This window comes from Montipora foliosa, chromosome 6, assembly GCF_036669935.1.
Source record: "Montipora foliosa isolate CH-2021 chromosome 6, ASM3666993v2, whole genome shotgun sequence".
Taxonomy (NCBI): Eukaryota; Metazoa; Cnidaria; class Anthozoa; order Scleractinia; family Acroporidae; genus Montipora; species Montipora foliosa.
Window position 1 is genome coordinate 30,231,207 of NC_090874.1, and position 12,500 is coordinate 30,243,706.

The 12,500-nt window shown below is 39.4% G+C and overlaps 1 protein-coding gene across 3 annotated transcripts in view; it reads left to right on the plus strand.

The window, feature by feature from the left end:
• The window catches only part of LOC138007108 (cytosolic purine 5'-nucleotidase-like), a 169,366-nt gene that overhangs the window by 136,293 nt on the left and 20,573 nt on the right, over positions 1 to 12,500 (plus strand). For all 3 annotated transcript variants that reach the window (XM_068853836.1, XM_068853837.1, XM_068853838.1), the window contains 3 exons: positions 9,900 to 9,951; positions 10,042 to 10,102; positions 10,444 to 10,501. In XM_068853836.1, coding sequence (XP_068709937.1) covers positions 9,900 to 9,951; positions 10,042 to 10,102; positions 10,444 to 10,501 — 171 coding nt within the window. The remainder of the gene's footprint in view (positions 1 to 9,899; positions 9,952 to 10,041; positions 10,103 to 10,443; positions 10,502 to 12,500) is intronic.

The window sequence follows — 12,500 nt, forward strand, 5'->3', positions numbered from 1 at the left end:
GTCTTGCCGTTTTTATCTTAAGGTTCCGAGTTCAATCAATGAGCCAAGGGCAGCCATAAGTCTGCTGGATTACTTGATGGATAGGGTTCTCCTAAGTATGTGAGCAGTTCCAAGGAGGACGGTCTTTTGTAGCTCTGTTATTCTGATATTGCCTGGGATCTTGCCGATGTGTTGTTATTATTATTGTCTCGCAGTATAAAACTTTGGAATGCTGTCGACATTATGAGTAGTATAGGGCGCATAACGTAACCTACACCACTTGAGAAGCTACAATTAGAAGTAAAAAAAATTAGGTACGGAACCTAGTACAATTCTAATATACATAATGATATGAATCTCTCTACTTAGAGAGCCAATTCAGAATATTATTAAATTCTATACTCTGTAAAACCTGCGTAAAAATATGATGATATCATTATCTCTACTAAAAGCCTATTTTGAAAATTATTCAGTTTTATACTCTCATTATCTCTAATAAACCTACACGAGGCCATCATAATTCGGTTATCTCTACTAAATGCCTATTTAGAATCATATCAAACTCTTATCCACTATAAAAACTACGTAGAAAATAATTAAAATACAGGTTTTGCGACAACCCTTGTGTTTCTGGATTTCAGAAGAAAAAAGAAAACCTAAAGTCTAGTGTCCTTCTCGCCCTAACTAAGTATTTGTCTTAAATGTCCTGGCAATGTTCAAAGTGTTTGAGATGACCGACTTCTGCATCCGCTCAAGTACACCCCGTGCTCTCGCTCCTATTAGCTTCCTCACCGACTTCTCTAGGTGTTTAGAATAACCACCCAATACGTCAATTATTATGTTGTACTGTTCAACCCTGTAACCATTGTATCTCTGCTTCAGCTCCCACATCATGGGACCATACTTGAGCGTCTTTTCCTCATCTTTGTTGGCTCTACTCTCAATCCATGGGCAGCTCATTTCAATTGTGTAAACTTCTTTCCTCTCGTGGCTGACAAGACGCGCGTCTATCCGATTTGCTCTTACTTCGTTGTGCTCTGCATAGATGGGAATATCCCAAAACGCTTCACTCGTAGTGTTCTGGTAGGCTGGTTTTGGCATCGCCGGTGAGTACCATGGTGGAACCTCTTCTCGTACCATGGTGGAACCTTGGTATTATTATTATTATTATTATTATTATTATTAATCATAAGAAACTGTAGCAAAAACTGCTAAAGAGTGCTCAATACACGTTTGTGTAGAGCGGTGTATAGAATTAAATGACTAAATGAAAATACAGATTCTAATTATAATGGGTGAGAAGGGTGGAACTGTCACAGTTACAACAGTTGTAACAGTTCCGCCCTTCTCACCCATTGTAATTAGAACCCCACTGTTCTACTCAACGTAAACATGTATATATAGCTAGCTAATAAGTCTGTTCTTCATTAAATCTGCCTGATGAGGGAGGGAATCTTGTGTATTTTCATTTAGTCATTTAATTCTATTATTATTGGAGACTTCATTGAAATATCCTCAAATGATTTTACAACCTTTGCGGGCCTGTAGGCCTGGGCAATGGTGCTCATGTTACTATCCTATAAAACCTTATGACTATGGTCAATCTAACAAATTATGGTGTAATATTGTAAAACTAAAAAATAAAAGTAGCAAAATTCATAGAATGATCCTTATAAACAGTAAAAAAGAAAAAGAAATTTAAAAAACAATGCAAATAAGATACTATATTCATCTTTATCATCCATAGACGGCTTTAACCAAAATCAGTTTATGAAAGAAACCTTTTTACTATTTCACAGTTTTGGGAGATGATCCACTTTTGCGAGCGTTCAATAGTTGTCTTTGCTAAGTTGTTATCCAATATGCTAGTAAGTCCTTCTTCAAGATCCTTGTAGTAAACTGCGAGAAAATCAAAGACTACTGTAATGAGCTTTACTTTATGACCTGGGAATAAGTTCTTAATACCTAGTTTTAAATCTATATATTTATCTTTCTTTTGTTTAGTTCTCATTGTGATTTTTCCTGGGTTGCATATTGTTCCTTCTATGATGATCCATTCTTTATTCTTTTTGTCCAATACACTGATATCCGGTCTATTTGCGCCATTCATTGGACATTTTTCCAATTTCCAGGGTATGTCCCACAAGATCTTTGCCTCGTTATTCTCTTGGCTTGGTTGCGGATAAGATTGCTTGTACCACGGATTAGAATACTCAGATTCTTCAAATTTGTATCTTTCCACTAAAGCATGGTAAACGGGGCGTAGCATTCTGTCGTGTCGTGCTTTATACAGTGACTGTGCTATGTGAGAACAGCCACACAGAACGTGTGATACTGTCTCCTGATCTTTAAAACAGAGTCGGCAGGACAAGTCGTCTACTTGTTCGTGTAACTTTTGTGATCTATAGATCTTTGTGTTAAGGAGTTGCTGTCTAATGCTTGTATCTACTGACATGACTATATCCGGGATGTTTTTCCATTGTCTAAAGATGTCGTATGAATGGGCTGATACTTCTGGATCCTGCCAGTGTTGAGTCACAAACTTTCCGATCCATGGCTGTTTCATGACGTCATTTTTGCGTTTCTTCATACTTGCTTTATGGATGATCTGTTTTATTTTCCTGGGTTCTTTCTCGTTCACTATTGTCACGTTGTCAGTGCCTTCCAAGACTGTTGCGCCATCCTCAAAGTAGCAATTGAGTTCTAGTTCTTCTGCATATCTTTTGTCATCTTTGAATACTGACCGCAAGTTCTCTTTTCTTTTTCGTTTTGGAATGATTTGACTAATTTAATGTGTGGATCTTCACTGTTATTTATGTAATGGGCTACTTTAAGCTTGGTATTCTTGTACACTGACTCTATTTCAATCAATCCTTTTCCTCCTTCTTCTGATGGTAGATACAATAATCTCGTCGATTCATACTTATGCTTTCCACTGCACTCATTGATTACATGTCTTGTTAATCTATCGAGTTCTTTAAGTTTGTTAATACACCAGTCGGTTGACCACATGTAGTATTGTAAGATAGGCAATGCGTAGATGTTCGTTGCGCGGACCTTGCGTGGGACTGACAGTGGGGAAGTCCAAACAGCCCATAGTCGGTTGTCGTACTCCTTGGCGGCTTCTTCTATAACTTTGTCTTCTAGATGTTGACTGTTTTGATATTTTTCTAGGAATTTGTAGTGATCATCGTTGCTCAGAACTGGGATAGTACAGTTGTTTCTTACAGGCAATGGAGTGCTGTTATTGCTGGTACTTAGTTTGCCTCTCTTCAAGTGTATGGCAGCGCACTTGTTTATCCCCCATTCCAGTCCAATGTCTGTGAACATCTTCTTTAGGTTGCTTGTAACGGACACAGCTTTTTGTTCAGAACGATGGTAAGTTTTTAAGTCATCAACGAAAAGCACATGTGTGATCTTTTGGTCTTGGGCATGGGACAATTTATATCCCTCTGTACTCCTCAGGTACCAGGCAATAGGATTAAGTGTTAATGTAAATAGTCGCACACAAAAAGAATCCCCTTGCAGAATTCCTCTCTTTATTTTAATCGGACCAATGATCTCCTTGCCTTTGTTGGTAGTTAATACGAGGTTGATGTTCCATGCCTTCATAATAGTTTTGATGAGATGGATGAGATCTGCGTTTACTCCATGTATCTCGAGTGCTTTGGTGATCCATTCGTGAGAAACAGAATCGAATGCCTTCTTGACATCGATCCAACTACAAGACAGATTCTTTTTATTGAAGTGGGCATCTTCTAGTATCATCTTATCAATTATGAGGTTATCAACGCAACCCATAGACTTAGCTTTTCCTCCTCTTAAGTCAATTTGCATCAAGTTGTTCTTGTCTTCATGTATTTCTAAAAGGTGGTCAATAACTGAGGTTATCAGCTTGTATAGAGTGTTTAAACAAGTTATTGGTCGATAGTCAGAGGCTGATGGGTTAACTTTCTCCGGGACCATGACACTTTTTCCCGTTGTAAGCCAAATCGGTACCTCTAGTTTGTCTGTGACTATTTTGTTCAGCGCTATTGCGAGGTCTTGATGGAAGTTTTTCATCTTCTTTATCCAAAAGTTGGTAATTTTATCTTTACCAGGTGAAGACCAATTTCTTTTGTTTTTAATGCTTTCGGTGACCATCTTTTCAGTTATTCTTATAGACTCACTTGATTGTCGTATGTATTGTTTTACAGCTGATTCAACATTCTTTATGCACTCTGCTTGGATAGGTACTTCACTTGCGTTCTCCCATATAGGTCTCCAGAATTCCTCAAAATCCCCTCTTGTTGTTTTACTGGTGGATTCTTGGTTAGCTGAGGGCATCTTTTCTTTACTTATGAACTGCGGATGTTTGTTCAGTTCCGTTCCATGTTATTTAGGTGGCTATAAAACGAACCCTCGGCTACATCGAACCACGGATTGATCTTGAGTTGTTTGTGGGCAATCTTTGTTTTTTCTTTCTGTCTTTTAAGGGCGCGAATGATGTTGATTTTCCTTTCCTTTAGGATTGTCAAGCTTGCGATGGTAATTCTTCCTTAAATTTCTCTTATCATCCAGGATCTGTTTTTCTTCATTTTCGGCGTTAGATGACGCTTCTCGCGTACTCTCTTCAGCTCCTCACATATCTGAGACACTTGGAGTGTTCATTTTTCCTTCTATACGAATCATCCATCGAGGTTTTCCGTCAAACTTCTGTTGTTTATCTTCGTTCCTTTTTTTAGCTTTGGTTAATTTCCATGCTTTAACAACGGAATAGATGGCGCAGTTGTATTCCCATAGGTATTGTAGCGGATCGATTGATGGCTTTGCTGTGATAAGTGTTTTAGCAACATATTGAAGACGATCTATATCTATTTTCTTGATAAAGGCGGTATTTTTAAAGAAGGTGTTTACGTCTCGCTTATCCATATTTCCAGTGTCTGGTACAATTTCATCATAAGTGCACTTCGCCATCTGCGTTATTTGTGATATCCAATTAAGATCTTCGATTGTCCAGTCGATTCTTTGTTGTTGCTCATTTGATTGACACATTTGCTCTTCATCTGCTACAATCTTGGACAAATTAAATGGAACATGGAGAGCACCCCTCCCCCCAAAATCAGTGATGGGAAAATGGCGCGTTTTGGCCTTCACGCACCTTCATCCTTGATTTGGGGGAGTGGGGGCATTTCTGTTCCATTTTATTCTGTCCAAGATTGTCTATGAGCCCCTGCTTGGCGTTACCAGTAGTATATGGGGTAATCACGACACGAAATCTGCTCTCTTTTATTCAAGAGTTACATCATCCGAATACCTGAGAGTTGACTGTAATTATTTTCATAAGCTATATTTACGTTTAAAGCAGGAGGCCTATAAAATGAGAACATAAATTGCAAACAAAAAAGAGAATAAGACTATTGGGGAAAAAAAAAAGAAAAACAAAAAGAAAGCAATCGGATGTAAGGAGGATTCGAACCTTCCACCGCAGATTATCTACCCTATCCAACTATCCAACCTTCCCACATTCTACGCTTTAGACTTTGCATCCGTGCGCCAACCATACCGAATACGCAAACTTGTTGAATTTTTAAGAACTGCATTTGCGCTCCCTTAAATTTGTTGGCGATATTTACCTGATCTATCTTCTGATTTTTCCACGTTGAAAAAAAGAGCATGATTTACGTTCACAAAAGTGTTGATGGGCACGATTTGCGGGCTATCAGCAACGAATTTTGTCGATTTTTCACGATTTTGTCGTCTGGCCAGAAAGGTAACAGAACAGATTGACGCTTTTTTCCATTGCTTGTTAACCGTGCTTAACCGTTGAAAAGCGTCGCAAAACAGACGTTAATCGTATAAAAAGTCTCGTGAATCGTGCCTCAAACGTTTTAATGTCATGTAAAACCATTCAAGTGCTCTACAAAGCTTTAAAAGCGCTACTTTAATGCTTGAGTCTTTTGCCATTGCTTCGTTTAATCTCGGCGATGCGACCCTACATAGACCCTATAGTTTTATCGATTAACTCCCCAGAAATGCTTTCAGAGTAAGATCAGTAGTGGGCTTGAGAACTCTAACTCTTACTTTTGTTTCCTCGGGTATTCTTTTTCTCGATGGCATTTTTTTCGTCAATTCTACGTAGAGTTATACCCTTATTCTTGATCGTACTGGCAAATTTTCATTTTAGGTTTGGCCTTTTTATACGCTCCGCTTTTCTTAAAATATCTTCATGTAGTATCTCAACATAGCAACACTAGCGACGAGCGTGACTGCGTCAGAGGCCAGTGGTTTCGGATGATTAATGTGTTGACATATGACCTCTTAATTGACCAAATCTTGAATTTGTGACGTCGTAGCCTCCACAGACAATCTTGGACAAATTAAATGGAACATTGAGAGCACCCCTCCCCCCAAAATCAGTGATGGGAAAATGGCGCGTTTTGGCCTTCACGCACCTTCATCCTTGATTTGGGGGAGTTGGGGCATTTCTGTTCCATTTTATTCTGTCCAAGATTGTAGCTCTCTACTGTTTGGTCTTTGTTCAGTAGTTTCTCTTTGTTCTTGAAGCTTATTTGTTATGCGTAATGCGTTCACCTCAAGTTCTTTCTAAATGGGCCAATTTATCCCTCAGATTTTGTGCTGTCTTTCCTAGGTTTCCATATCCTTTCTCCTTCCAAAACTTTAGAGTTAAATTCATGATTCCAACTTTCCGTCCTTTTTCATTAGTAGGGCATTCTTCTGACGTATATAGCTGTTTAGCTTCATGTTTAGAAGTTAATAAATCCATGCACATTTGCTCCGTCCATCTTGTCCTACCATGGTGGATTCTGTCCTCACTCATTTTGTAACGAATTTCGTTTCTTGAAACACTTTGAGTGGGTGGTAGATTGTAGTTAATGTTAACTACAATGAAGATGAGAGGTAGTTCCAGAAAACGCATTACAAGAGCGTTTTAGGGCGAAATTCTGCGGAGCTCAAAGACTAGCGTTATCTTGCTGTCATGCCATGCTATGCTATTATTATTATTATTATTATTATTATTATTATTATTATTGTTATTATTATTAGTATTATTATTATTATTATTATTATTATTATTATTATTATTATTATTATTAAACTTCTTGGCTATTTTCGAATAAATCGGTTTCACGTTAACAGCTATTGCACTGTTGGCTGTTTCAACATTGTCTTCCTGTTAAAATGTCAAACCCAACTATAAGATATCAAAGCGTATCGGCATACTTAAAGTGTCCCTTTGATAAGAAAAAATTCCTTTTTTCTTCAGATTTTGAAAGTGTGGCAAATTTTTGAGCATTGATTTTTGTCCAAAGGCCGTTTACTTTGAGTGTTACTTTTATAATTCACGGTCCGTCATACACCTTATTCCAAAATGGCCGCTATTTAGATATTCTTTTGTTTTTATTTAAATTAGACCTTGATGCCTCGTTCAAGGCTAAATATTTTTTTGAATTTTCAGCTCAAGAACGAGACATCAAGGGCAAATTTGCATGGAAACAAAAGAATATTTAAATGACGGCCATTTTGGAATAAGGTGTATTAGTCACGTTCAGAGCTGACCGATTGGACCTCAAAGATTGGATCTAGGGGAAATTGAATGCAGCTTATTATATATGCAAAACGCGAGTTTAAAAGTCTGAAAGCCCAAGACTCTCGTGCTTTATATTTATTCTGCGGCGTACACACGCATTGCATTTGTGAGCCTTTGACGTCATTTTCTCCTCGATCCAGCTCTCTCAAGAACTTAAAGTTAGTAATGGCGGACTATTGAATTCGAAAATTCCGGTTGAAATCACCCTTTGCGGTCATGAAGGTCGGACGGGTTTTATCGACCTCCGCCATTTTGCTGTGCATTTTTCTATATTTCATCACTTTTTCTTTAAAATACCAAGGTCTAAGCATCCCCTCTTAACAATCTTGCGATTATCACATCTTACTGACCGTTCGGCGAATCTACTATGGATCCATAATCTACTGTAAGCGCTTTCTAAGTCGAAGGATTCCTTACACGGCAAATGGAATTGCAACCTTCAATCCTTCGATACTGTCTTCTTCGAATAGCAACAAACACCACGATTGTTTCTGTCTCTGTGGTGATATCCATCCCAATCCTGGTCCTAGCTCTACGGAATGTGCTGTCTGCCACAAATCTGTGGCTAAAAACCACAAAGTAATTACATGTGATTTTTGTTTGGTGTCACAAAAAGTGTGGCGGCGTAACACGTCGAATACCGACAGCTACAGAGAGAAGACAGTTTTGCGTGGACGTGTCCTCCCTGTTCGTCAACCCTCAAGTCTCTTCCATTTGCCAGCGTCAGTTTATCATCTGATCAAAGTATGACTCTTGACCCTCATGAAGACTCTGACATTTTTGTCTTGCCAGGGTATGATGATGTTGCAAAACGATTTGTGTTTGTGAAAAATTGTAAAGTGGGTCACTAAATGTCAGTGGACTCGCCGGATTTAAATTCGCTGATGTCAAACTTTGGCTTTCATCGCTCCTTTTCGATGTGCTTATTGTTACGGAAACTAAACCAGACACAAGTCTTCCAAAAAGCCATTGTGAAATTCAAGGCTTCCGCTTACGTCGAGTGGATAGAAACAGCTTTGGAGGTAGTGCTATTATGTATATCCGCAATGACATCATCTACCAACGTTTGAAACATCTGGGAAACCACCTTGGGATTGAATGCATTGCTGTCAAACTAGAACTTCGCAACGTATGGTCAACATTAATCGGTCTCTATAGATCACCCTCACTCCCAAAGAACATGTGGAGAAAGGAACTTGCTAGTTTGTTGGAAGCCTCAACTCGAAAAGCCAAAAGCGTGGCTGATCGCAATTGTGATTTACAATGTCCAGATAAACCCCCTAAAAATGGTCGCGATCTGTTAGACATTATGAATCTCTCACTTTGAAAGCCTTGTCAGGTCTCCAACTCGCGAAACAGCAAAGACGAATACCTTACTGGACTTAGTTCTCACTAACGCTAAAACAAAAACATTAACTACTGGAGTGGTAAATCCACACATTAGTGACCATTCGCTGGTATTTGCCATTCTGATGGCATCGCCACCGAGACCGCGCTCACAGAAAATTACTTTTCGCAGTCTCAAAAATTTTGACACCGAAAGTTCTCTTACTGATCTAAACGCGGTCCCATTTGGAACTGTTAGGAGCGTCTTCAATGATGTCGATGACAAACTTTATGCCTTTGAATCTCGTTTTCAAGATGTTATAAACAAGCACACACCACTCAAGCAAGTCCATTTGCAAGGCAATCAAGTGCCGTATTTGACCGATGAATTGCGTAAAGCGATCCGTCATCGACATCATCTATGGAAAGCCTTCACAGAGGAATAAATGCACCTCTTTGCGGCAGAAAGGCCATTGTTTGATACTTTGAAAGGAAGTCGACTGCTGTAAATCAAGATCCAAAGCAATTTTGGACCACATTTCAACCTTTACAAGCCCAATAATGTAATTGACCTTTAAGCTTTCCATTAAATAAATCATTAGGTTTTACTTACAACATAGTATGGATTATTTTTTTCAGTTGTTAAGAAGGCTTAACTATTAGGTGATACCCTCTATCAACAAAGTTTGATTGATGGACGGACGGACGGAAACTGGGTTCTAAGCCCGTGAGAGGAAGCCCCTGAACAGTGGTGTTGTTGTTACTGGTGTTTTTTAGCTTTTGCAAATGGTCAAGAGAAAAAAATCGAAAAGACTCGCTACTGGTTTTAGAACTACCGGAAGACAGACACTTTTGAGTGCAGGGCAAGCAAAATTTTAAACTGAACCACTCTCTTACAATGCAGCTCCAGTGGCTTCGGCCACCAATAACATTGTTAGGGCAAGTCGAGGTTGAAGAGTCCTCCCTGTTGTTAGTGTCACTATGTTTTGCTTTATCTTTGCAGACGTATTTTCAAAGCTTCGTGATCTTGACGTCGCCTTGGCCGATACCTACAAGTGAGTTCCTGACAAGTCTGCTAATTAGTCTCCCACAGGACTCCTATTCTTACTTGAGCTTGACCAAATAACTCTACTCTTTTTTCGTAGAAATTTGGATTCAGGTACCACGGACAAACCAGATATCACTGAACTAAAAAACTCTATTAGGGTAAGCAAGGATTGATTTTCTTAGAGCTCTTCTTTAATCCATAAAAGAATAGTGTCAAGTTGTTTGAGTCGGTTAACCTAACGCCGTAAATCTTATTCCGAAAACGTTACATTTTTAATGTTGTCGCTTGCTTCCCAATCAGCATTTCTTGCCCCTTTACAAAGTTAGCGGGGGGTTACTTTTTACACCACCAATTTCCGCAGAGCCTTTCTGGAAACCGGAGATAAGCGCCGGCCTGATGGGCCTTCTGGCTCGTAAGCAGTGACTTTCTAGGGTACTGTGGGACTAGAATCAACAGCTCGCATGGGATTTTTACACTTCATATCGTTTTACTTCATAAGGATGCGACTAACATGATGGAAACGTGTTACGGGCAGATGGGAAGCCTTTTCCGTAGTGGTGAGTGGACGCTAGTAGTGTTTATAATTTGACGGGTTTTCTTTTCAGTATTTTAACAGGTCTAGGCCGTAAGACAAACGTAGCTACTAGTTTACTGAATTCAAGACTCTTATCTCTCAAAGAAGGAATCCAAACACGCTATATGCTAATCATTGTCAGTCGAGGTCCATCGGTAACCGTGGACCAATCGTTTTCCTGGACGAAACATTAAGCGTCACTTTTCGTAGCTTGTCTGTTCTGCCCTTGCGAGATGAGCCAAACCAGGAACAGCTGGTTGACTCGTGATAGTTAAGGAAGGCCCCGCCGAATGCACCAGCTTCAACGTTCATTTTTGATAGCACGGAATGCCATAGTGTTGGGGGTGGAATAGTGGTGGGTCAATACCATTAGACCAAAAAAGAGTTAAAGTGCCCCAGTGATAAAAAATATCGCTTTCTTTTTTCCTTAAGATTTTGAGAGTGTGGTTGCTGAACACCTGATTGGCAAAATGTTGAGCTTTGCTTTTTATCCAAAGGCCGTTTACTTTGCGTGTTAGTTGTGGATTTCACGGTCCGCCATTACTCACGTTCAAAACTGACCGATTGGACCTCTGAGGGTTGGATCCAGGGAAAAGTGACGTCGAGGCTCACTAACTTAAAATTTCATCGTGTGAATGCAGCTTATTATATAATTATGCAAAACGCGAGTTAAAGAGTCTGAAAGCCTAAAACTCCCGTGCTGCGTATTAATAATTCTGCGGCGTACACTCGCATTCACTACTTAATACATCTCTTTTACCCCCTAAAAATCTGCATAGGCATTGTTTTCGACTTCTGTTGGGACATTTTCATGTCCCAGGACAAATTGCAAACAATGGTTGTGCAAAAGTTTTGGGGGGTAATAGAGGTGTATTATGGGAATTGCATTCTTCTTTGACGTCATTTTCTCCTCGATCCAGCTCTCTCAAGATCTTAATGTTAGTAATGGCGGACCATTAAATGAAAAAATTCCAGTTGAAATAAATAGGTGTCTTTTTTAATTCAAGGCTTAAAACTTTGGTCACGCAGTGTTTGGTTAACATAAATTTGAAATCCAAAGAAAAATATGTTTTTGTTCGGTCGCAGTGGCACTTTAAGTGCTCTCGCTTATTGAGTATAGTGGTTGTGCGGGCTGCCAGAATTTCTCTAGGGCTTCGAGGGCAAAAATCAATGGGAACCGTTGATAAATTCGTTGATACTCCATATGACAAAAAAATTGAAGGGATGCTGCGGAAATATTTTATCATTACAATCATTGTCTATCAGTGAAATCGGTTAATTTATGATAGAGAAAACGTCGTTAATGCAAAGAGAAAAATATCATTTCAACCTACAGTTTCCTTGAATAACCTTAAGGTATTTCCTGCGCCATTGGAATCGTGGAAAATTACACGGTTCTGTCGGCTGCTCGTTATGCCTTCTTCATGCCTGCATACATGCCTATGCTAAGTCATTTGCATATGTTAATAATATGCCCAGGGGACTTGTAAATTATGAATATAAAGGTCCACGTTGGGCCCGCCTCTTCCACTCTACTCTAGGCCGCCGTTTAGATCAGATCTAGCGACCCGCCCTCCCACCCCGCGAGGAATCCGGGTTTTTGGAGCGCATCCTCCAGGCTCTTCGTCTGGTTTGGGCTTGTCCCAAGCCAGAGCAGTTTCCCATACCTTATTTACATTTCATGAATAACAATACCCAGGGCCGAATATTATACAACTCAGTTGATACTTTGAACTTCAAAAACTCATTAGTAATTCATAAGCCCATTGTTTTTTTGTATCCTTATGTTATCCCCTTTGTTCTGACTCCCGAGGGACACACTTGTTTGGAGTGTTTTTGAAGCCCTACAAAAAACTCTCAGCACGTGTTTTATTTGGTCTAAAAACACTCGGCTACGCCTCGTGGTCTTAAACCCGATAAAATATTCCTGCTCGTTTTTCAAAACGTTACATAGCTGTACATATTATTGTCACTTCCATCTA